This window comes from Manacus vitellinus, unplaced genomic scaffold (assembly GCF_001715985.3).
Source record: "Manacus vitellinus isolate BGI_N305 unplaced genomic scaffold, ASM171598v3 scaffold_25_pilon, whole genome shotgun sequence".
NCBI classification, from domain to species: domain Eukaryota; kingdom Metazoa; phylum Chordata; class Aves; order Passeriformes; family Pipridae; genus Manacus; species Manacus vitellinus.
The window spans coordinates 7,846,212-7,872,514 of NW_021939882.1; the positions used below are offsets into that span (position 1 = coordinate 7,846,212).

The 26,303-nt window shown below is 38.1% G+C and overlaps 1 protein-coding gene across 1 annotated transcript in view; it reads left to right on the forward strand.

The window, feature by feature from the left end:
• TENM2 (teneurin transmembrane protein 2) overlaps window positions 1–26,303 on the forward strand; it is a 489,523-nt gene that overhangs the window by 34,018 nt on the left and 429,202 nt on the right. The window contains 1 exon segment of the mRNA XM_029960226.1: window positions 3,396–3,671. Within this exon segment, the coding sequence (XP_029816086.1) occupies window positions 3,396–3,671 (276 nt within the window).

Sequence of the window (26,303 nt, forward strand, 5' to 3'; positions counted from 1 at the left end):
TCAGTGTTTCCTCCCTCCACCTCAGAGTAGTTTGTACTGGCAATGGGGCAAGGAAGGCTGTGTTGTTCTTGGTGAACTTTCTGTCATTGGGATCCCATTGGGGTATTCTGGCAGGGGGAGCGCATATGAAATATGAGTTAGGTGTTTTTTCATCATTTCTGAGACTATACTTCATCTGCAAAGTAATAGTAGGGTTCTTTCTGCTGAGAATTATGGCATAAATTATTTCTGTGCATTCAGATTATATTTATTTATCCTCTGTGTGAATTTACAGGGGTGGTCTGCTGATGCCATTAATACCTTAATGTACAATAATGGCTAAGCAAATGAGAGAATAATAGATTAGTGACAGCAGTTTTTATGTTATTCAGCAGATGTGAGCAGTTTCATTTTAGGGAAACAAGGGATGTAGGAGAACATGATCCAGATCAAGAAAAGGTTTAGGCAATGTAACCATAGTATTTCTATCTCCTTTCCCTCATGTTTTACAGTAAATAAAGGGCTATGAAGAAAGCAGGAATTATAATATATATAGATATATTTTTGCATATGTAGATATAAAATATATATCTGACAACTGCTTTTATATACGTATGTATATATAAAACATGTATATATGCAGATGTGAAAAAATTGTTATCCATGAGTATCCAAGGACAAATTATTCTGCCACTGTGAGCTGTCTTACAGAAAAATCTCAAATAATATTTTGCAGAAGAAAATGCCAAAAATTATTAAGTAAAACTAATTAGAATCTACCAGAGAACATAACTAGAGAGGGAAATTTCTAGAATATTTCATGTCTACCATCAGGATGCTTGAGATTTTCTGTTGTAAGACTGTAAGGAGATTTCTGAGAAGCAGCACAGAAAATCCTTTCCCAGAGGCTCAGGGGCTGATTCCATTCGTGTTCTCGAGCTGATGTGATCCACTTCTCAAATTTTTTCAATGTGGTCAGTTACTGAGAGATGCCAAAATGCCAGGTAATAAAACTCAAATGTGGGTGAATGATTTCTCTGAATACTGTAGTTCACTGTCAGTGCCTTCACCGTTTTCCTCAGACAAATAAAGCAAGGATTTCTCTGAAGATGCTTTTTGCATCGGATGTTACAGTCGGATTCTGACGTCCAGACAGGATGCTAATCAGAGGGAAATCAGATGGGATTGTGAGGGCTGTTAAAATCCACAGAATATCATTAAAATATTTTACCATGGATGTAAACCAGCTTAATTAAGCTAATATATTTGTAGTTTGTGTGTATTTGTAGACATTTATGCCACCAGCAAACAAGAAAACTTGAAAATCTTAATTTTCATGATAAGTTTAGTAATTTTAACATATATGTAATGTCAACATGTACTCTACCTGTGTAAGTCAGAAAGTGTGGAGCTACCAAGCTTCAGATCACTCCATATTTTTATATTTATTTTGGTTTGATTTTGACCTTTCTATTAATAAGTTTAAGGTTAGCTTGATAATAGGACTAAATCAAAACTATAATCAATCAAACTCTTTTTGTTAAATGTCTCCTGCTGAAATTGCACATGATTAAAATTTACATTTTCTTTAAAAGTAACTTTGTTTCATTTGTCATGTTAGAGCTCTTCATTTATTAAAAAAAAAAAGGCAAAAAAATCTCTAGACTGAAGTGCACTTAAGAAGCTCATTTTTATGACTGTTGAGTTCCTTGCTTTTGACTAAACCAGTACATTTCTGATTACTACATTAAATATTGGAAGGCAGGTAAAATATGCTCCTAACTAGGAGGGTTCAGGCCAATTTGGTGTTGATGAAAGCGAGCTGGCTTTTCTAATGCCAACCTTTTTATATTCTTTTTAAGCATTGCCACGAAATGCGTTGTTTCTTGAGAAGCATCCACCTGGTGATAATTCTTTACCTGGGGTTTGGCCACTCTCTGCTGGCCCGTTTACAGGTTAACCTTGGGGTGAGAGAGGGCACAGCTCCTCCCTCTTCCATCACCTTCCTTTAACTCATGAGCTGTAGGAATAAATCTTAAGTGGGGCCCAATTTTACTTTCTGTAGATGTGTGCATACATCTCATACCCAGAAAATTATTTAGCAACTGGATGTGAGACTGGAGAGGGCTAATACAGGAAGATGAACCAGATAGATTTAAAACTCCTGGCTAATCTGTGAAAGAAGTTGTAATCCTTGAAAAAAAGCTAGTTGACTTCCTTATTAATAGAAGACACTTAATCGTGTGTTTTATTTAGTCTATGAACTTCCATTGTAGAACTCTATTCTGACAAATATATAGAGGAAGAGGAGAAAACATAAGCTGATTTTGTACAAAAGAAAACTACTGTTTTAGAAACACAGACCACAGATCTGGTTTCTCTGTGAATTAAGAAATTAATTAAATAATTGGCAGTTACACTGCCAGCAACTTCAGTTCTGGTTTCAGCCCAATGTAATGAAGCTCAAATTACTTTGCTTTTCAAAACCTCTGAAAGCCTCAGAGACCAGTGAATATTTCCCTCTATTTTTTTTACTGCCCTGTTCATTACTGTAGGAAACAAATACATAAGCAGAAATCAGCCATCAAGTCTGTGCTTCCTGAGAACCCAGGGGGACTCCATGTGCTTTAAAAATGTATGAGACTTTGTCCACTGAGTCGTTATTAACTGCTAAAGGTCACGTGCTTTGACATTGTTTCTGAAAGTTTTGCCTTTAAACCCGGTGACCTCCTGATTTTGGTACTGATGCACAATTTCTTCTTGAATGTGGTGGAAAAAGGTAGAAAAGAGTTACAATGCTCACCAGGTCTATCTTGATTTCTTCAGCAGGTATTAAATTGCCAATTGTACCGAATGTAAAAGTGCAAAGCTGGTGCCAAGGTTTCGTGTTTCAGGGGTTTGTGTTTTTTCCCTGTGTCTGTGGAAGGCTTGTGGATGAGCAAATGAGCTTTACAGAGAAAAATTTCCTCTCTTCTAGTAATCAAATGCACAGCTTCAAAGCTCATGCTCTGCTCCTACAAATACAAGGTTAGATGCATAGCAAAGCAGGTCATCTCATTAACACTTGTTGCGAGGTTTACGTTAATCACACACCTCAGTGATTAGTTATTTGGGGCCAAAATAGGAACTTAAAATTTGGAGACCTTTCCTACCTTTGTTCTGTATATTTGTATATTTGTCCATTTTAGCTGCATTTACTGTGTTTGAGGTTAAGTTTTGCTAGACCAGAGATGTCACAGATTTCACAGAATAGTCTGAGTTGGAAGGGACCCACAAGGATCATCGAGTCCAGCTCTTAAGTGAATGATACACAGCATAATTAAGTGAAATTAAAAAGGTCTGTTAATTTAAAGCTCAAAATAAATCCCCTGGGTTTTAAATTAATGAATTTTTTTTTTTTTTAATTACCCTTCTAGGAACAAACTTCACCCTTGCAGAACTAGGGATCTGTGAGCCCTCTCCCCATCGCAGCGGCTACTGCTCAGACATAGGAATACTCCACCAAGGCTATTCCTTGAGCACGGGCTCCGATGCCGACTCGGACACGGAGGGGGGGATGTCTCCAGAACATGCCATCAGGCTGTGGGGAAGAGGGATCAAATCCAGGCGCAGTTCTGGGCTGTCAAGTCGTGAAAACTCAGCTCTCACCCTCACCGACTCCGACAACGAGAACAAGTCAGACGAGGAGAACGGTAGGGCCTGATTCTAAAATACATTCCTAATGTACACGTGGGAGAACGTGGTCATACTTAAAAACACTCAAGTCTTCTTTAAGGGTGGTATTTTCACTTTCTCAGTTTGACTAAAGCTGCTTTTTAATGTAGTTTTTTTTTTAACCATCGGTATCAGGAAGCTCACAGATGCATCATATGATATATATCATGTTTGATCTTACAATTTGCTTTTTGCACCGTGATCCTTCACACAAGTTTGTGCTCGGAGTATATTAAATTAAACTTAATGATGAGAAGCAGAAAGAAATTTCTTAAGAGAAACAGTTTCTCATATGTGATTTTTCTACACAGCTTGAAGTAATATTAATAATCCACAGTGTGCTGGTAGCTGGAACAGAGATGCTAATTCGTAACAATCAGATTTAATTTGATGTATTTTTTTCATGTTTTTGAAGTTGTAAATAATTACTTTGCCGTTTGCATATTGGTATTGGGGGGCTTTTAGAAAACAAACCTATAGATCAGTTTGGGGCAGAACACTTCTGCTTGGTGTGGTTTATTAAGGTCACAGAAATTAATTCTTGGCAGTGCACCACTCACTTGGGACAAAACAGCTCAGCAGTCACTTGGTTTAGGTTCTTCATATGTATCACCTTAAAGTTTTTAGCTGGGGTATTTTCTGCACTTACATATGTTTCAAGAACTAAAGAGGGAAAATAGTAAAAAGGGATTTGTGTGATTTTTGCCTTCCATCCTGTGGAGCGAGGAAGGTGCAAACTCAGCTTAGTTAAAATAGAAACGAAAGGTTTTGATTCTTGCCTTTCTGAGGAGGTGAAGAGGAACCTCCCTAACATCACACCCTCAGAGCAACTGTTCCAGCAGCTGACACCAGCTCATGAAGGCAGCTCTCTGCTAAGCATATTACTTGTGATAAAATTCAGTTTGATACGTTTTGGGCGCCTCTCAGGAGAGGATTTTTGTAGGTGTTTGTTTTGGGCTCCTCCCTGTACTTACTGACAGTTGTCTGGGTTTCAACAAAGCTGGTGTGCCAGGCACTAAAAAAACAAGCAACTGCTTGTCAAAGCAAACAAGGAAAAAAACAAATTACAGTTTATATATTGATAGAAAGAAGTTCAGAAAAGTGCCATTGATTTTGTTTGTAACAGCAGTCCTTTTTTTTTTTTTTTATTTAAATTGAATCTTCAAGTACTATCTCCTGTAGTAGCAGGATACATTTCTTCATCAAAACCAAGGAGGGAACGTGCATTTACTAATAATGGTTTGTACAAGGAAACCCGTGTTTTAAAAGGAATAAGTGACTGGTTATTTGATTTTTCCTTTCTTCTTTTTAATGGTACCATTCACAGAAAATATGACAACTTCCACTGATTTTTAGTACACTTTTGGTAAGGCTACTGAGCGTAATTTCAAATAGGAAACCTGACTAATAGAATTCTGGCATTATGGAATGATTGGGTTTCAATTCTGTAGCAGAAATTCACTTCTCTGAAGGTGGTTGTTTCCATTTCAATGGCAGCAGTGTGCCACACACCTTTTGTCTGAGGAAATGTGATTTCAGGACCTACTTTTATACAAATTGTCGCAGATATTGATGAAAGAATGGGTCTGTTTGCTTGTTTTTCAATTTCATCCTTATAATAAGTGAATTATTAAGTAATTAGAAATCTAGTGCAGTGAATCCATTTTGAATAGGTAATTTTTCTAACAGTGATGTTAACAGGAGAAAGAAGAACATAATCAGGTAGCAAGCAAGAAACAAGCCAGTATGTGGAATTCGTTTTTACTTGGCAAAGTTTCTGTGAGAAGGGTTTCTCTGTGTTTGGTTGTTTGAAAAAAACCCACCACACAAGTCAGAAGCAACTGTTATATTCACAGAGGTGTTAACTTCAGGAAACTTTCTGGCCTTACTCTCTCACGTACCCTGGTTAGCTCAAAAATCGATGCTTCTTCACATGGCTGATTTCATGAAGTTTTGGGATGCATTATCATATAGATTGACAGTTGCCCCACTGGTTCAGCACCACAGTGTGGGCACTTACAAAACCATCATTAATTTCTCACGCCTGTGCCCAGCAGTGGTTTCCTACATAATAAACACTCTGTCCTTCAGAAGCAGATCAATAACCTGCCAGGTGTTTGTCTGGAGAGGAAGTAACAAGAATCTATATTTCAAGAGAAATTTGCACTCTGATATGGTTTGAGATTTGCAGGATACCGGCATAAAACGAGGCATTGCTTAGAATGAGACTTTATCAATTTATCCCCAGCAATATTTGAGGGAACTCATGATGCATAGACCCCTGACTTTATTTAAAGTACTGTTAAGGCTCTTTCCCTGATACAGGTCAAGTGTTGTGTTATGAAACAGTAGTTCAACTCCAAAAGATGATTTTTTTTTTTTAATATTGAGAGGCTATCATAATTCCTAGCACTGCATTTAAAAAAACCCAAACAAGACGACCAACACTTTTTTTTGGTGTTATTAAATCTGTTTTGTCATTTTTAGCACATCTCCAAGTAGCACAGAGGAGGCCTAATTTCTAAAAATTGCTCTGGCAATATGATTTTGTTCCCATTCAAATTCATTCACAAAGCTTGTGACCATTTTCTGCACTTGTAGATTTAGTATGATTTAATTTTATCATAAACTAGAATGCTGTGAACCTTGAAATACTAGCAGGTCTGAAATGCTTATAGATAAATTGAAATAATGGAAACTCATTAAATTCCATGTTTTACTTGATACACTGCAATTCTTCCTGACAAAATACCTTATTGACATTTGAAAAACAACACTTTTATTTTCAGAAATCTGATTAGGCTCTAAATTCTTCTCATATCTCGCAGCTTTTCCTGCTGTTGCGATCTGATCATCTCAAGTTCTTTAGACAAGTCAATGTGAATATGTAACACAAATCTGGCACCAAATTTTTATTGAACATGATGTATTTGAGTTTATTTAAGTAAAATACTCTTTTTTTTTTGTACAAATATAAAAAGTCAGTTAGAAATACAGGACACCTCTCGTTTCATGTGCCAGCTTTGTAGAGAGAATTACCTGTGGGGACCTGCAGCTCAGGAGTATAGGGGATATACCACAGTTCCTGAATGCTTTTTTTTTTTCTTTTATTAAATCCTGGAACAGTTTATTCCAAAACATTCTGGAAAACTTTCAAAAAGTAGCTTTTTCATCAGTTGTCATGTTCTTTCTTAAGCCTACAGTATTTCTATCTCCAGAGTAAAGCTTAGGTGGTGGTTATATTTAGGGAGTGACCTTGAAACAAGTACCCTTTCAGGCTTCCAGTGCTTTTTTTTATCCTCTTTTTTAAAAAAGAGAAGAGGTTTTCCTTTTTTTTAAAAAGTTGAATTAAAAATTATGTTCTTCTCAAAAATATAAAACATGGTAAATTAAGGTAAATTTAAAAATCCATGAAAACAGAGTGATCATAATTAAAGGAGCATTTATGTGCAGAATCCTTTTGCAGCAGAACTGCAATCTTCTCTTTTCCTGGCTTCACTATTATTGAATGACCAGTTCCAGGCTATTAGGGAGGCGATTAAATTCAACTGACATTAGGCAGATGGGAGTGAAAAGCTGAACAGACCAATAATAGAGAAGAGAAAAGATAATCCTACGTAGAGGAAAGGAGAAAGGAAAAGTAACACGTGAACTCAGAGCAGGTCTTGGTAATATTTCAGAGTGCTAAAAGGAACTAGGAGGCTCAAAGTGAATCCAGGAGGAGGGCTTTTGATGTGAATCTAGATTGTGTTCATTCCTCTGTTGTGAAAGACAAAACATCTGGAATGGTGTCGTGACTTTCTGGGGTTTTTTTGAGAAGGTTTTCACCTTGACATTTTTTGTATTGATAACATTATTGTATATAATGGATAGGTAATATGACTGGTAGAATGTGACAGAAAACAAAATGTTTATAATGAGATTTCTGCATTGATATTATAATATCAAACATTTGAGATGTTTCTGTTTTACATTTGTGTGTCAGAGAAGGAGGAAAAAAAAAGGGTGTCTTGGGGAAATTATATTCTCTCTATTTTTTCCTTGCTATCAAGTTTTCAATGGTCATTTCATACACTAATTTCTCAAATGAATCTTAAAACAGAAAAATCACTTCATAATTTAAACTGACCTCACATTTTATCATTGCTTCAATTATATGAGCAGTATAATCTGGGCTTTTCTTAGGATGTTGAATAACAGATTTACAATAGAAAAAAAATTATATTTTTGTGTCAGAGGAGTTTACAAAAAGGCACCAGACAGATGACAGCCAAGGAGTTTATTTTCTTGTTTTTACTGTTGTAATTTTGACATGTTGTTCTCAATATTTTATTACTTCAAACTTTTTTTTTTCCAGCTTTCTCTTTAACACTTCATAATTTGCAGGAAGGATTATGGTGAAACTGTGATTCTACTCTTGGGAATATTTTGGGTTTTTCATGTGCATGCGAATGTCTCTGAATGGCAAGACCAGTTTGAAAGTAGGTTTGAATGTTCCTGGTTCCAGATTTCTGTTTGGGTTAAAAAAGTGGCAGATTAAGCTTGCTTCCTAAAGTTTCCCACTAAGAAATGCTCACTTTCAGCAATGGGAAATATGGGCTGTTTAGACTAATGGTGATGCAGTTGGAGCAGATCTGTGTAGTGCTCAAGTGGGGGGGAAAATACAATCTACCTTTATAATTTTGAGACAGAATAGCAATGTTTTGTGTACAAGAAGCAGCAGGGAAGCTGTAGAATCACTGTGTGTGTCATAGTGAAGTGCTGATTTCAGCTGGTGCTGCTGCCTGGGAAAACGTTGTGCCTGTTTCTCTCCCAGAGCGACCCAGGTAGCTTGGAAATGACAGGAGGGACAGATCTGAAAGAGGAGAGGGGAAGAGCTGCCACAGTTGTACGATCTGTTCATAGCTGAGAAGGTGGCCAGATGGTCCTGAGGAAGTGGTGAGATTGAAATGAAATGTCATATACTCGGGAAATGGCACCGCGTACGTCACACATCACCCAGACTCCTGAAGGAGGAGAGCTGGGGAGGTTTGCTCCTGCATGGGCAGCTTCATCTCTGCTTTAGGAAGGCTTGTAAAGTACTTTGTAAATGACAAATTTAGAAAGTCATTAAGCACAGTATCAAAGCTCGGTTGCTTAAGTGGATCCAATTTTGATGTGCTCTCAAAACCTGAGGGCACTTCTGATAGGAAGTGGTTTCCTAATGAGGGAATTGACTAGCAGGGATGACTTTTAAAGACTTAACTACACATCAACTCAATTTTGTCCAGGTAAATGGCTTATGCATTCAGTGTAGAGGGATGTAGATGATGGGGTTAAGGACAAAAAGTAGATAGGTAGTACTGGTAAACTTTAAAGCCTCGTGGAAGACAGGAATATGGAATGACAGTATTTAAGAGCTTAAAAGTTTGTTTCAATTTTAGTAGAACCCAGCAACACTGAAGTGTAGGTTGGCAGGATGATGTGGTGAAGTAGTGCTGCAGACACTGGTATGTTGAAAGAGCTCAATAGATACTGTCTGGAACACAGTGTTTGATGATATTCTGGAGACTGAGGCTGGAAAAGTGACAAGGGTGAAAGGTCTGCTTAGGTGGCCTAAAAGGGTAAAAACAACCCAACAACATCTTGACCTTCAGTTGCTTGTAGGTGGCTTTCAGCACTTTGGCAGCCATTAGATCTTCCCCTCAGTTCAGTGCTGATCTGAGAGATGTCCATCAGGATCCTGGGTTTCATCCTCCCAGAGATACATGTGTCTCTAGACCTCCTGAATATAGAAGAAATGGATGAAATGTTAAAAAAAAACCCCAAACAACCAAACAAATCCCAACCAAAACACTGCAAAACAAAACAGCCTCTTATGAAGGGTGAGGAGGGTTCTTGCCCATTCATTTCAGGCAGGGTTTCAGTGTCTCTATAATTTTTCATTGCCCCTGAGGTGTCAGTGATTTCAGACCAGTGCCATACTCTGGCAGCCCTCATCGGGCTTTTTGTCCATATCCCCTCTGAGGGCCTGGCTGGAGCTGTATCCTGTTTTCCAGTCTCTCTCTTCATGGTGGTTTTTTTTTGGATTATGTGATTGCCCTCCATATAACTGCACGAAACAAGGCAACCAGGAATTGAGACCTAGGAAATTAAGTCCAGTATTTAGGCAGGAAACTGGGGAAAACAGAAAAATGGGCTGGTGAATTAAGGCTATCAGGAGAAAAATGAAGCAGCTGGGTTCATAAACTGCTGAGGCTAGCTGGGATCTTCCTTTTTCCTGAATTCATAGGGAAAGAGCTTTTGCCTGCAGCTGTATCTACATCATTGCGTGAAGGTCACAACATGGAGAGCTTTTTTAAAAAAAAAACTCTCAAAATAACCACAAGATTTTTCAATTAGTGTTTTAATGATGAGCCTTTCCATCTAGTTGAGTGAAATGATGAAACTATGTTGAACAAGAACTCTATTATAACACATTATTCAGTTTGTCAATTATTAGTATTAGAAAAGCAAACTTAGATGATATAGGTCACCCAGGTAAGGAAATGGCAGTGCCTTTGTTCAAAGCATAACTGAGTTAGTATAATGCCTTTTTATTCTTTTCTGTAACAGAGATGTGTATCAGATAAAGTCAATCCAGCTTGGTACTAAATGTGTATAGTGAGTGACTGATGAGCAATAAAACCTTCCCAGGCAGGTTTGCGTGTACGTGGTGTTTAACAAAATTTGTTATGATGAAACAAAAACCTGTGTATTTCACATTTCCCTTGTAAACTGCAGCACAGACCACAGGAATCCATACAGTGAATTTATGTTTTCTTGCCTTGCAAAATGCTGTGAAGTTTTACCGAAAGCTTTCTTGAAATTTGTCAAGGTACCTTTTTAGCCTTCTGGCACCTTTCCTCATGTATCATATCCCACTCTTAATAATCTTCCCAATTACAAAGATTTGCATACTTCAGTGATTAGTGCGTAATTGGGTGAAGGTACATTCTGTTTTTTCTAGTCAATCCGTCATTTGTGAAGCTCAACCTGAGTGTGATCAGCTCTGGTAGTGCAGTGAATACCTATTGTCACACGTGTAAGGCTGTTTAAGTATCATTACTGTTTCTAAATATTTCATGGGATATGCTTTTTGTTTACACTCTGCACACTGTCGTTTTCAAGGAACCTGTCAGCTTTTCAAAGACAGTGTATTTGAAATGATTGTTAACATGATGTTGAAGTGTAACATTCTACTCAGGTAGGAAAGAATTCATCTTCAGTTAGAAAATGGATAGGAAATGATCCCTTAGCTCTTCTGGTGCCAAAGATTTTATATGGATATATTAGAATAAACAGACTGTTGAAAATTAAATTATCCCATAACTAATGAGTTTCCAGAGAGATTATTATTATGTTAGTCTTTTATTGTACAACTTTTTTTCACTTTGTTCTTCAGTAGTACATTATAAAGATGTTTCCTAAGTTCTGTTCCTTAGATCAGAGAAGAGAATATCTAATTCATAAGTCTGATTTTTATGTTTTACCTATAAAGTCTTTTTTTGACTTGACTTTCTGGCAGAATTGGCTTCTGTCAGATACTGCAGGAGCAGCATGGAAATCAACTGTTTTCTTTGCTTTTAATTTCATCCTGTTTCACACAGGTTAAAGACAACTTTATACTTAACTTAAGCTTTTATGCATTCTATGAAAGTCTCCTTCCTTGGCATTGATAAGGGAAGTACTTTTATCTATTTGTTCAGTCTTTTCGTAGCATTAGAAATTGCTGACTCTGTGCCATTGTTCCTGTCAGAAGCTGTGGGGATGATTGGCAGTGCTTCAGGAAGGCTGAAGCTCTGCCTCTCGAATCAAATGAGAGACTTTTTTAGGAGCAGCTGTTTGTCCACTTTCAAACCACTTACCCGTTCAGTCTTTGGCTCACAGACCTCTCATCAATGTTCTTTAACATCTCAGAAGCTGTTGGTAGCACTACAGAGACCATGCTGAAATCTTAACTACGTGTGAACATGAAATGCTATCTATGATAAAAGTAGAGGACCATTTTTTTCAATTTATAGTTTGTCTATCTGATGGTTAAAGAACATCAGGTTAGACTAAACCTATGAAAGAAATATGTGATACTGGGGAGATGGAAGTATTTTGAAAAACTTGTCTTTTCCTTAACCTTTCCTCTACCTGCTGTTGAAGGCTGGTTATCCTTGTTCTTAAAGCTGACCCCCTGCCTTTTGCAGCTTGCAGTAGGAATCCTTTCCATGTAACAGATTTACATGAAGAAGTAGCTTTAAATGTTTTCCCAGGCTGAATAATTGACCTCATTATGTGTTACTGTTTGTCACCAGAGGGTGCCATTGCTGTGATCTTCCACATTCTTGTGCTAAAACCACTGACTTATGGAAGAGGTGCTGCTTCTGTACAGTACCTCTTCCTTTAGTTGTGTAAAGCAATGGCAAGAAAAGTGGCCTTATGGAGAATAATTTTCACAACTGGCAGCAGAGTAATGTAGATGAAAACAGTAGCTGGAACAACCACGTCCTAAAAAGGGGCTGTTTCCTTCTTGTCTGCTTGGGTTTGTTACATGAATACTTTTAATTAACACCACTTACACTGGAGTTGTGTAAAAACTTATTTCTTACCTTGAAAATCTCCACAAGTTTCTAGACCCTTAGTGCTGTGCAGCAGAACAACACCAGGGGCAGAGGAACAGGCAGTTTTATCTGTGAATGAAGTTACAGAAGAAGGTGTAGCTACTACAGAGTAAGTTGCTGGCATATTCTGTGCTGGCTCCTCAAGGCATTTGCCCTAATTTTAACATGTGTAAGAGCCTTAGGCTTGCATGTACTATCTGTTCCATGAGTCTGTGGTGTTGTCCATCTGTGGTCAGGGAATGGGATCTGAGAGAGAGATTCACATGAGCCAGACTCTAACAAATGTAGTTGATTCCTGGAATGTATCACAGTTCATTCCCAGAGCACAGCAGACTATTTAAATGCAATACAAACTCACAGTTATACTTTCCATCCTTTGGTATTTTCTCTGGGCTCCTAAATATGCAATGCAAGTAAATGAAATAAAAATAGGAACTTATCAAGCTTGTTTTCCTATAGGCTGAGATGGAAGAAGTAGTTTTAGTAGTTTTTAATTTTTATTTTATTAAGAACCGTGCTGGTATCATTGAAGGCCTTCAAGGAACATCTCTCTGGGTCAGATCTTGCAGCTGGGCAACTATTCAGTGTAGAGGATGACTTTTGTGGGGTTTGAAGTTGTTATAAACACCTCAATAATTGCTGACTGTTCAAGTCATTCAGGCTTTTCGGTGGTGTTTTGCTTATATGGAGAACATCTTCATTATTGAGTTGATGGAATTATATTTGCCTGGAAGTTCAAGGCACCCATGGAAACCACAATTTCCTTGGCATGTTTTGCCCTATTGAAACTGAGATACCATCTTGTAAGAAGGCATAATATCATCCAATTGCAGCAACATGCCTGTAGGCAAGGCACAATATGTGAGCATCATTTGTTTGCTCAGAGCCACGACTGTCATTCAGAAATATTGAAAGGTAGCAGTTGGATTTTTTCACACAAATGGTTAAGGGACTTTTCTCAACATCAAATTAGCGTTCAAGAGTGAAAATATAGCTTCTGTTTCCTCAGATGCTGAGCTGTAAGAAATGAGTAATCGTGATTCCTGGGGGAATTTTATTTTTTTATTTTTTTCTTGTGTGGTAGCAGATAAATGGGTTTATCAGTTTTCCACAGAACACTTATATTTAGTAAACTTGAAATGAGATGAATTACAGTGAAGTTACTCCTCTTTCCAGTTTTCTTTAAGAGGAGAATTATTTTAAGGAGTTGTATGCTATTTTTGTCTCTCTCACATAATGCTATAGCCTTAAGCTATATTACACAGTGTGAATAAAGACAAAACAAGGGAATGGCTATAATTGCTTAACAGAGTGGAGTTTGTCTTTTGTAGATTTTTTTTTTTTTTCTATTTCAACTTCTTATTGCTCAGTAAAACAGGACATCACTAACACTTGTGCTAGTTTACAGTTTTACAGTGCAGTGGACAGAAAGTGTGGGGTGGGAAGGATTAGGGCAAGGCCAAGACTGGGATCTGCACCCTGGAAAGACAAGTGGGTGAGAACAAGTAGTGGGACGTGAGGCACAAAGGAAAGAGGAGTCCAAGGAGGCTTCAGGAAACATCACACCAGTGCAAGGAAGAAGTAAACTGCCATCAAAAATGTCTTTATTAGGCATGTGTGTGTGCTGGTTTTCAAAAGCATGTTATAGCAATACAGAGAAGAACTTTTGATTGTTTTTATCTATACATAAAGGCTGGTGTTCACTGTAATATTTCTTTTACTGTGGCAAATTGGCCTTGGAGGATTAATGTGTGGGTGAGTACCACAAGTTTGTAAGGAATTGAATGCTTGTGTTATAGGTCTGTGAAGGGGATACAAATATTTGATGCATTTCATTGTTATTTCTAAAGCTAATAATATCTGTAAATCAGTTAGTTCTCTTCTTTTGCAGAGTTCTCTACATTTTAAGCATTAAATAGTGAAATAATCAACCTTATGTGCCCAGTCCTGTCAATATATCCCTGGGCAGCTGCTCAAAGACTCCTTGAGTCTCAATCATCCAGATTCATTTGCCAGTTCTAATTTTCTGGATAATTACTGCATACTTCAAGACCACTTCTGTTGTGATACTTAGCCAGATTTAATTCTTTCAGATACTTTATTTCTTAACCTATAATTTGACTTCCCCCAAGAGTATCTGAAGATGGGTACCCATATTCAGTTTAGTCCTACATTTCAGGATTGGATCACGCTCCCAGCCTGTCCTCTGTTGCAATCAAGACTCACTCTCCTGTCCCCTGTAGACTCTCTATTTGTGGACTAAATGTCCTTATAAAGAAGTAAGGACACTCAGTTCATAATGGAGCACAGTATCAGCTCTCAGAGGTGACAGAATGCCATCTAATCTTTTCAAATGAATGTTTCTATTAATTTAAAGCTGAAGTTCTCCTATGTTTTTGGGTTTTTTGAATTAATTAATTACATTTTGCTTCCCTAGATAGCAGGACAGATGAAGGCAGTCTGATGTGATTAAAATTATGAATTACTATTTTTTTAATTTTAAAAAAAACGATAAATAGGAGACCAATGATAAATGTTAGGAGACTAACCTATAACCACAGTGGGCAGACATTAATAATCAGTGTTTTCAGTCTTATTGTCAGTCCAGCTGTTTTTCTAAAGATCCTGAGAAAACACTCTGTGGGCAGTCAGCACTGCAGCAGTTCAGCTTGAAGGCTGGAGGTGAGGGGGAGGATTTGGACAGAATTCTGAGGACTTCACAGTAGTATCACTAAGATAAATAATTCTACATGGTGAAGTGTAATGGAGGTAGAACAGGCAGCTGTATGCTTCTGGTTTTGGTCAGTCCTCTGATATTTTATACTAAAGGGGTTTTTTTTTTTCTTCTTTTTTTACTTTTTTTTTTTCCACCATCTTCCCCCTCCCCCCCCCCATTGTTTTCAGTCTTGGTAAAAATATTATGCCATTTGCTGCTCTTTGTCTGAAAGACCATTTATTCCACCTTCCTACATTTTTTTGTCTAATATAACATAGTGCCTTGAGCTTTAATGTGGTTCCAGATAATCTCCTAGCTTTGTTTGACACGTGATGGCTTAAAAGCACTCTTTATAAAGCAGAGTATTACAGTATTAATGTGCAAAGTGAGGGTTATTCACTTTTCCTACGTCTGATGAATTCTTTGCATGGCTTAAAACAAATGGAGGAACAGATCATCTTACAGAAATAATGATCTTCTTAGAAAAACGAACTGCAGAAATCAGTATTTTTCTTTCCTTGACTTTTTTCCCCTCCTTATTTGAGTCTAGTTCATGAAGTAATGTCATGTTAAAAATGCTTCAGATCACTTCTGTGGTGATAAATTTTGACACTGTTTCAAATATTGGTTTCATGTATTTCCTTTTTGTTAGTCTTCTTGTGCCATATGTACAGTAATATACTCTCATTTTTTCTGAGCTTGAGAGAAATGGGGTTTTTTAACAAACAAAAACTTTCCAAACCTTTTTAAATGTGATTTGAAGTATTTCTTGAGCTTTGCTGTTCTGTCTCAGAGGAGTAGAACATATGTGGCAACTTCTCCGGAAAGATCCTCTCAAAAGAACGTATTAAAGATGAAATATAAGGATTTTTAGATCAAAAGGATAATGATTTTTTAAAATCTTTACTATGTGATAAATTAATCAGAAGGTATTATAAGGATGCACAAACTAGCACAAGGAGAGAGAAGAGAAAAAAGACAGTGACTTTGAAATTAATGTAGAAGCAGACCCAAAGACACACTGTCAGGGCTTGGTTCTAAACCAACAGACAGGACTGTAGCACATGCACTTGGGAGAGATCTGAACTGTGTCAGCTGAGCAAAACTGTATTTATAGGGATATTAGGATGCCCTGACATAAAATAATCAGGAGTAAGAGAGTGGCTGTTCAGAAGCCCAGCATCAGCCCGTGCTGTCCCTCAGGTCCTCCTGGGCAGGGTGGGCTGTGGGTGGGGCAGGGCAATGCACTTACACCTCCTGGGGATTCCTCTGAGGAATAAAGAACCAGAGGGACTCTTAAAGCTCCAAGTAATCAGCTGACATATAGAAGTATGGACTGAAGTTGTATGTTTCTGACAGGAATTCTGTAACTATGAAAAAAAAAATCTATTACTTAATAAAAGCCCTACAGACTTCCAGAGCAATGAGACATGTCTCCAAGAGCAGATGCTGGACCAAAACACCTCACATTATGATAATTTCTGTTTCAGATTCCATATGTGAGTTCATATATGACTCATTCATGCTTAAAATGCAATTGTGTATGCATTTATCATTTGGTTAGTTAATAATTTCTGCATTAGAATAGAAACACAGTAAAACCTGTTCTAACAAATGAGCTGCAAGAAAAGGTAGCAGCAGGAAAAGAGAATGTGTGTTGGAACTGCCAATATGAGGTTCACAGATAAGCCTGTCCCCCCAAAACAAAGACCCTCTGTAATTAAACTCCTCATTGCAGTTTATCTAATTTTTCAAGGTCTGTTTTACTTACTCGTGAAAGGCAGGTTGAATTCCACAACTCTCTGAGCTGTTACAATGTTTGTGTAAGCACAATAGGTTGTAATCAAGTTTAGTAGATATTAACATTCAAAGGAATTCTGCAAGATTTAGAAACAAAAACTTTGTTCTACAAGTCTGTTTTAGCTTTAATTTAATAATACTAGTGGTATTTCAAGAAGGGTTTTGATAAATACTAAGAAAGTAACTTCATTATTATGAATTATCAATAATAATGAAGGAAAATTCTGATTTGCACGCACAGAAATTGTGAATTTATGGCAAGGCTACAAAAATGTGATGACTGTAGGTATGGAACCCAGAATAAACCTGCACAACTCTAGCAGTGCTGAGTCTACCAAAGTGTAGTCCATGCTCTGTTTATTTGTGCACAAAGAAGCGTTGCCCAGCCTGGGAAATGGTTGCAAACCTGATGTAATTTGTTCTGATGGTCTCAAAATATTTATCTTGGAACCAAGGTGAGGAACTGTACCTTCCCTGTTTGTCCTCACTGTTCCTCAGTGTTTTTCTGCTGCTTGTCCTCCTCCCCAAAAAAGATCTTGTTTGCTCCCAGCATATCTTCTTTTTGACCATGTTCCTCTGGACATCTTTGCTGCCTGTTCTACAGCTCTTGTTCTGACCCATCTGATTGTGCTTCTCACACATTTTCCTGCCTCCCATTTGTCCAACTGTATCACCACTCTCCTATTGCCCCTGTGGGGTTATATATTATTTATGTATTTAATTGAGATATGTTACAAAATGCTTCTGTGATGTTGCTGGCTGTGCAAAGTTAAAATACTGGAAAGTGTTGGAGTGCTGTTGGCAAGTTGTTCAGGTGTTATCCAGAGCTCCTGGCTGGGTGGAAGGCAGGCAGCCTGCCTTAGGGACTCAACAACCTCTGCTTTGGCTGTGCTGTCCCAGGACAAAAGAAAATTAAAAAAAAATAATAATAAATTAGCTTAAATGCAACTTTTAAACTGGTTTATTTTACATCATTACAAGCTTCATGGTGTCCAGAAAAGGGAGCTGTCACAGCTGCTGTCGTGGCACACGATGGTGGGCACACCAGGGCACAAGGGGCAGTGCCATGTGGAGCTTTCCCTGTTTGAGGAATCAAGCTGTCATTCAAAAGTGCTTAATACCGTGCTTGATACAGCAGAGAAATGTAGCAATAAATTAGTTCCATAATATACATAGGACTTGTGGGATGAAACCTGTTTTTTATTTATTTATGTGTTCCTACCACTTGTGGATTTTCGCCGTGCCTTTCACTGTACACGGGGGTTATTTTTGTTCAGCTCTGTTGTTGGAGCTTCACGTGATTTAAATGAGCAGCGATGATCACCCTCGGAGTGAGGACCGAGCCTGCAGAGTTCCTGTGGCTGTGTTAGCCTTGGTCCCTGGGACTGATTAGGGGCCATTAGTCCATTGATCGCTGCTGCTGGGCTGCTCCCCCACCTCACCCTGCCTTTGAAAGAGATACCCGGTGACTTAAGAAGTAGATGCACAAACTATACATTTATCAGTGAGAATGAAAGAATCATTTTGGTTCAGACACAGGTGAGTTACTGCTTGTGTCAGCTTGAAGGTTACAAGCGAGAAAGATTTCCCTTAGAAAACAACTAGACAGGAAAAATGAGTTGGACTTCTGAGGATTTGAAGTATAAAATATGCAAATTACAAGAATTTGGCATACTGTCAGACTTACATTTTTCCCCTTGATATACAGAATTTGTGTGATCTGCTCAGTCCAGCATTTTATTTGTGATAGATTTTTTATAATAAAAGTTGTGAGTGGCTTCCTTTTTTCTTTTCTCCCCCCCCCCCTCCAATGTGAGCATTTTATAACAGAAATCCTTTAGTCCAGTTTGGAGTGTTCTGTTATGTTTTAGACATCTGTCTCTTTAAAACTTGAGTGAAAATCCAAGATGCCTATTTGAATAACACGGTGTCACTAACAGTGCTTGAAAGTGCTGCAAAAGGTGATGGTGCTTCCTTATGCTTCTCTCATCACACACCACGTAGTACATTTGTGCACGTATGTGGGTAGTTCTTTGAAGAAAGAATAATAAACAGGTCCAAGATGTGATGTCAGATCTAGTTAATCAGTGTACTAGAAATACCTTACCCTAGATCTTGGTTAGGAAAATAGTAATCAAAGTCTTGAGTTGCTTTTCGGCTGGGGAGACAGATGGCATATCTGCTTAACGGCAAATATCCAAAAGAAATTTTTTTAAAATCCTATCTTTCAAAACATGGCAATCAGAATCATCTTGGAAAGGAACTATTAAATTTAATAAGCCATATGTTCAGTGAATTTACTTATTTTGTTCAGAGATGTAGACATAGAATTCACCTCTGTGTCCTTTTGTGTAAATTAACTGCCTTATTCTCTGCTACACAATTAAGGTATTTAACGAAGTTCCAAATGTGCAACATATTATTAGCCAAATACAGCTACTAGTTTTCATGTTGCTGAAATAAATGCATTTAGGTGAACAGTCTGCAGTTTACTAGAGTTCCCTCTGTGGAGTTCAGCGTGTTTGAAGATCAGATTGACTGGCAGCTTCCTTGGTATACATAAAACAGATCTAAAATTATTTCAAATAGAAATTCTCTGAGGATTCTATCATCTCTGCCGTTCTGTTGTACTGAAGATGCAGATGTGCCAGACTGTTCTGCAGGATTATAAATGCATTAGTGAAACCCTAATACACTCTGTAACAAATATATGCAGTGCAAGAGGTTTTCTTAGGCATCTTGTACCCACTCATTTTATTTATTTCATGTAATTGGCATGTTGTTCTGCTTTTATAGCTTGTTAAAATGAGATGTGAAAATGGCTGTAGCTAATGGCTGCTGGAAATCTTTTCCCATGGTAGGCAGGAGGAAAAAAAATGCATTGCAGATTTTAAAGCACAGTGCTCTCCCAGCGAGAAGCAGAGATTAAAAAGATGGATATAATGCACTGCTATGTGTAGTAGAAGCAAGTTTTTAATGACCTTGGATACATAAATGAACAAGGTAGACAAATGCCCAAGTGTTGAAGTGGCATTCTGGGGTAGGTGAAGGGTATCAACCTGAGGCAGGGCTGCTGAGTACTGTGGTGCTGACACTGGGGCACAGGTGGGGTGGGAAGAGTTTGGTGGTAGCAGAGGAGTTTTTTCTCTTCTTCAGAGAAAATTATAAGAGAGTACGTGAAATTAGGTATTCTGAGCATTTTCCTGCTCTCCCTTTCTAACAAACAGAGTTGTTCCTCGATTGCATTTTCCCCATCTCTCCTTGGGTGCAAAGTCTGTGCAGAGTCACCTGGTGACTCCTGAAAAGCTGGCCCTTGCTGTTGGCCACTGGGCAGGGATGACCCAGAGTGGGAGTGTGGAAGAGTCATCTCTCTTGACTCTTCCATGAAGTCTGGGCTATATTTCCTTTCTCCGTGAAAGTTATTCTGTTGATCTGTTCTAGTCCTACCCTTTCCTAGAGGGTTTGGTTTCTTAGTTTGCCAAGTCTGTGCTTTGGAAAGGGGTTTTTTGCTGCTTTGTTTCTTTCAAGGTTTTTTTTTTCCCCCCCCGTTGGCATCAGGGCATTCTAAATGCTGCACAGATTTTCCTTTAATCCTTGATGTATCTGCTGCCTTTATATCTCCCCTTGGGTTGTTAAACTACAGGCTATTGTTGTGTCAGAGATATCTGCCCAGAAACTTGTTTGCTGAAGGAGTCCAGGAGAAATGGACTCTGTTGGTTACTGTTTTCAGTAAAGTTATGTTGCTGTATTATGGTCTCGCTCTTCTCCTTTCCTTCCCCCCCCAATCTTTTTTCTGTCTCTATGAATTGACTTTTAGCTGGATATTGAACTGAGCTGTTAACTTAAAATTTAGTTTTTCTCTTCAAAGGAGGATTATCCCAGTCCTCATGATGCTGTTCTGTGGGCTTTAATCAGCCTAAAAGTTGCTTCAGTTCTTGGGAATCCTTTCCATAAATTCCTGTGGCAGTGAACTCTTCCAACTTAACCGATATGATGAATAAAAACATTTCCCATTTAGGGAGAGGTAATTATTATGTAACATCCTTTGTAGTGCTCTCACCTTTTTCATTCTCTTTACCTATAAATATTTCTCACTTCCCACTGTCAGAATCTAAATCTATATGAGGTTTGTGCAAAGAAAATCGGGACTCAAGATCAGAATAAATATTGGAAGATAAGAGCATCTAATTTTGCTTTCCAGCATTTGTTGTGTTGTAGAGAAACATACTGTAAAAGAATAGGAGTAGCAGTGTACAAGAGCTAATTGGAGAACGATTATTTTTCTTATCAGTCGTTCTTACTTCTTAAAGCTTTTTGGGTTTGTTTCTCTGTGTGTGCTGTACACTTGCTGGTCTTTGATGACTGTTCCAAAAGGAAGGGAAGGACCTTTGGCCCTCCAGTACCCCAGAGCTCTCTACACTCATGCATCTTTTAGAGGAGGGAGATCCTGCCCCAGGAGAATTTGTTTTTAATTCCCAGCACTAGATGAGGACAGTTTGCTGGCAGAAGCACAAAAAAAATCAAATACCATCACATATTTTAATAACATATAGCATAAACTGCATGTTAGCTTCAAAATAAATTCCTAATAGCCTTAGTAAGAAATCTCCTTCCATTGGATGTCTGCAGTTCTAGTTGATAAAAGTTGTATGGAAAGAACTCATTGCATCAGGACTTGTATGCCAGTTATCCCAGTGCAGAAACAGAATAAATTCTCAGTGTCTTCCTCTAATGTACAAATGGCTTTCTTTGTGATTCTTAACTCACCCAAATTCATGAAAATAAGTTCAGAACTGAAGCCAAGCCGGTGTAGAACGTGAGGCCTGCCAAGCCGAGCTCACTGGCCTGTTGGAAGTCGTGCAAGGCCAAATGCACTTGTTTGGCAGTGCCTCATTTAATGCATTTCATGGCTGAGTTACATTTTGGTTTTATTACTGTTGTGGCAGAGCTAATTCTGAACTGTAAAGTTCCAGCTTCCAGGGTGATGTAGATCTAACTTGTAATTCAGAAAGTGCAGGACTTTGCTCTCAGAGTGTCAGACAAGGGAAACTGGGGGTAGATGTGAGCACCTCCTCCCCCAGAGTCAGGGCACTCCAGCCCAGTGGGATGACATAAATTAACATGGTTTTACTCTGCTATAGCAAGGAACTGTTGGGGTCTGATTGTACAGAAATCCATGCAAATGCCCAGCAAACACATCACTAGTTTTAAAGAAAAGCTGTCTTGTTTTTTCCCCTGGAATACACTATAGATACTGTCAGATTATTTTATGTGATTCAGATTACTGTCAGGAGAAACACACAGTCTTTTCCTGTGATTCTTAACCATATAGTTTTTAAACTTTAGGTATTTTAAAAGAAATAATTACAGTGCTGTACACTATTATTTTAAGTGCCCTTTCCAGTCTTTAACAACTCTTGGAAAATGAAAGAGGATTTTAGTTTCAGGATTTCACCTGAGAAAGTGGAAGACAACAGAGTAACTCTGGTGTGACAGTCTTCTCTGTCACTAAGGGCATTTCACTGTCTCACCATATTTAATGAAATGAGCAAACAATCTTTATATTGCCATGTGGTCTAGGAACCTGTGGTTTGTTCCATGGCAAGGAGTTAAATTGCAAATAGATGTAAAAACAAAATTTCCACTTTTTTTTTTTTTTGTAATAAAAAGGCATGTCTTACAGAGCACGGTTTTTCTGGCCTCTTGTACAAGAAAAATTTTATTTAAATAATTTTTAAAAACATTAAGAAAAGGTTTTTTTCCATTATTAAAACATTTTAGAAGCTGCTGGGAAAGGGCTTGGGTTTTGCTCTGTTTACAAATATCCATTTTTTCCAAAAATATTTTCAGTGTAGCATTTGATTTCTAGACAATAGCATAGATGTTTTCCAGAGAATGATCAACTGTTGTGTGCCTGTTCCAGTGTAAAATATTGGTAAGATGAAGTATATCAAACCCATTTATCTGCTGCAAATCAGTTTGTCTCAGAAAAGACTCAGTTAAATTTTATGGAGCCTAATTTTGTTACTGATACACCTTCTGAATTTTATCTGATATACTGTATTTTTCTTCCCCGAAAGGTCACATGAATCATCCTTTACTCTCCCTTTCAGAGGGGACAGTAAAAGCAAAGCCACCACATGCCATTTGTGTATAACTGGCGTGATTTACTGCACGGCTGAATATCAAATCATAAAACTTACAGGACATGGTTAATACATAACCATCAAAATAACAGAGTGCAATTGTAAATTTATGAGGCTGAACTTAACACTGAATATCAAATAAGAGCCACATTGATTTCTGTAGCGCATGGCTTAAAAACACATTAGGTGGCATAACTGCAAGACAGTACATTGATTTAAGCGTAAAATGCAGAGCACTCAATACTTCACCACCCAACGTTTCCCAGTAATGAACAAAGCTGTTGTATATTGATGAAAGGAAAATTATTTGTTTTGTTAGATTATGGTGCTCGAGCAGATGCCTTGCTTTCAGAGCGGGTCGGCATAATTGGGATCGCGCTTGGTAACAAATGACGTTGGACACCTTAAAGAGGGAGTACACGGAGATCTCTGCATAATGTGCTCTAAGAAATATGTATTTAGCCTGGCCTGAATGGGAGTCTCAATTCAGGCACCCTCGTTTCGGGGAGAGCACTTTGGCAGGTACAGAAGATTAATTGCATTTTGGAGGCCTCTAATTGCTTTTAAAATGTTAAACATTTGCCTTCCTGAATCGTGGCCAGAGAGTAAGTCTATAAATCTCTATCACCCTTTCTCACTGAGTTTTGCCAAAATTAACTCTGTTTACATTAGGACACACACTTTTGCCTTGTTTTAGGCCACAGTACACAAAGTGCCTCGCCAAGTGAAGACTTTCATTGACTTTAGTCTGAGCTCCATGAAAGATTAATTGGATTAACATTGGTGATTCATCCAGATTTAGTCTTAAGCAGAAAATTCTACGTGGGGGTTGAAATGGGGTCTGTTGAACGTGATTTCCTCACAATGCACCACGTCCAGAGTGGCAGCCTTGTCATTTTTAATGCTCCAGTAGTGCAATGGGATGTGAAGCAGCTCAGCCAGTGCAGGTGAGTGTGGTCACTGCTGGGACTGGGCACAGCCGCCTGTGCAGCGAGTGTGGGGTGTGTGAGAGCTGCTCCTCAGCTTGGGAGAGCAGGAGACAAAACCATGCTGGTGATGAAGGACTTGATGAACTACTTGGGCCATCCAGGTCTGCCTGAGATACAGCTGTGCACACACCCATGGATGTGTTTTGGAATCGTTCCATGGCGTGTGGCTGCCCCCATGCCCGGTGTGTGGCACGGGCAGGATGTGCCCTGTGGGTTGTGTGCATTCTGCAGCTGAAGTGAGCAGAAATCAGATCAAAGCCTGTGCTGTACATTCAAAAATTTCTCAGGGTGCTACGCTGATTGTCAATGCTTCAGAAGCAGAAATTGGATGCAGTCTGCATTCCAGTCATGCTTACGTTTTGGGCTACTTTTTTTTTTTTTTTTCAATCCTGCAAAGTTTAAGTATTAGTCTTCATGACATGCAAAATGGACTGAGGTGTGAGAGAATAATGTTTTAATCATCATTGACATTTTCAGAGAAGATTAAAATTTAATAAAATTAATTGGCCATTTTTGAATGGCTCACTTTGCAGTTAATCACACACCTTTAGCTTCTACTACAGAAGGGTATTTCTCTCCTGCGGTTTTTTTTACCTTGAAACTTACCTGCAGTAATTGTGAGAATTGATTAAGTAGTTGGTTATAATTTTTTTCTTAAATTAATGCAGTGTAATTTTAATTTATGCTTAGTGTAAAATAAACTGGTTTTTTAATCTCCTTGAAAAAGACCTTTTTTACACCTGTACAAATATTTTTTCTTTCCCTTTTAAAGGAAAATTTCCAACTTACTAGACAAATGTAAGTTACTGGGGTTATATTTAATGGCAAGTACAGAATACATTGTTTTCACTGCTGTGCATCTCTAGTAATATAATTTGAAGTGCTAGGGCCCTTTGCATCCATTTCTGAATCTATTATTAGTTGATTAAATTAACTGGCTGGATCGGTACAGTGAGAAGAGACACAGTAATGATATTACAGAATTAGTATGCTATGATGAATTGTCAGGAAAAGTAACTGTGACAGCCCTGTGGCCATATGCACTTAGCCATGCAATTTATAGTCATTTGAAAAGCCAAGGACTTTTCAGTTTTGGTTAGGAAATTTGTTCTTGCTTTTGACAGAAGTTGAGGGATATGTGTGTCTCGAACAAGAGGGGGTTTACCGTGCCAACGTGAAAAGAAACCAAAGGCTCTCCTCAACTGCTGCCATTTGGGTGATTTGCAAAGAACAAGCTACAGAAAAGGATGGTTTTTATTGTAGCTGCGCCAGTTCTTTTAAATAGATTATAATGTGATAGTGCAAAGTATATAACAGTGTGTTTCCTTTACAGTTGGAGAAAATAGTGTTGCTTAGGGTAAGGTAAAAGTGAATGCCATCTTGTATCACAATTTCAGTAGTTACAGAGCACCACAAATTTCGGTGCAGCAGCAGCAGGGCCTTTTTAGGAGGACAGTAAATACAGTTGGGTTTTATTCTTACAACTGATTTGAGGCTATTTAAAATGCCTTATTTTGCCTTTATGCAAATATTTGTAAGTAAAATAAAGATTGCCAAATACCATCAAAATTACTGGTAGTTAGATCAGGTAATCAGCATATAAGAATTGACTCCTGGCCAATGCTGTAGCAATTCCCACTCTTTTCAGCTTGCCCTGCTTGGTTGCTGGACACTTGGAATTTAAATTTAAAATCTTGCCATTTTCACATTTACCATATTGTAGGTTGGCTCCCTCTGTAATATTCTTAGTGATTAAAGCCAATTCCACAAATATATTTTCGAAGTAGTAACAGGCAGAGCCTGAATATGAAAGCAAGTAGACTAAAACAAAAGACAGCAGATTGTAGAGTTAACTCCTTTTTGTGAGCCTAAGGAATGGTATATCAGTAGTACTCTGGATATATAACCTTTTCTGAACATCAAACTAAAATTCTTGTTGAACTTTATGAAGCGGAGTGGTAAGTAATTTTTCTTAATATTGGTTATGTCAGTTAAAACTCTTGTAAAGAAAAGGAAAATATGAAATATGTTTTTAGTAGTTAAAAGATAGGATGTAAGGGGAATTCTTAATTTTATAGGTAACCACTGTGTAAGTTTTGTTGCCTCCTGGGATCTCTTCCTGGTACTTGGGTGCTGGAGATGATTCTTCAGGCTGCTGCATTTGCTACCTGACACCCAGAGAGCAGAACTGCTTTTGGCTTTGTGTCTGCTCCAGCGGGTTTTCCTTGGTGGTGTTGTTTGAAGCTTTAGAAGTAAATTATTTTCTTCATTTTCCTAAAATAATTTCGCTTTCTAATTTTAATTAGAGGAACATTTTCCCAGCTGCAGT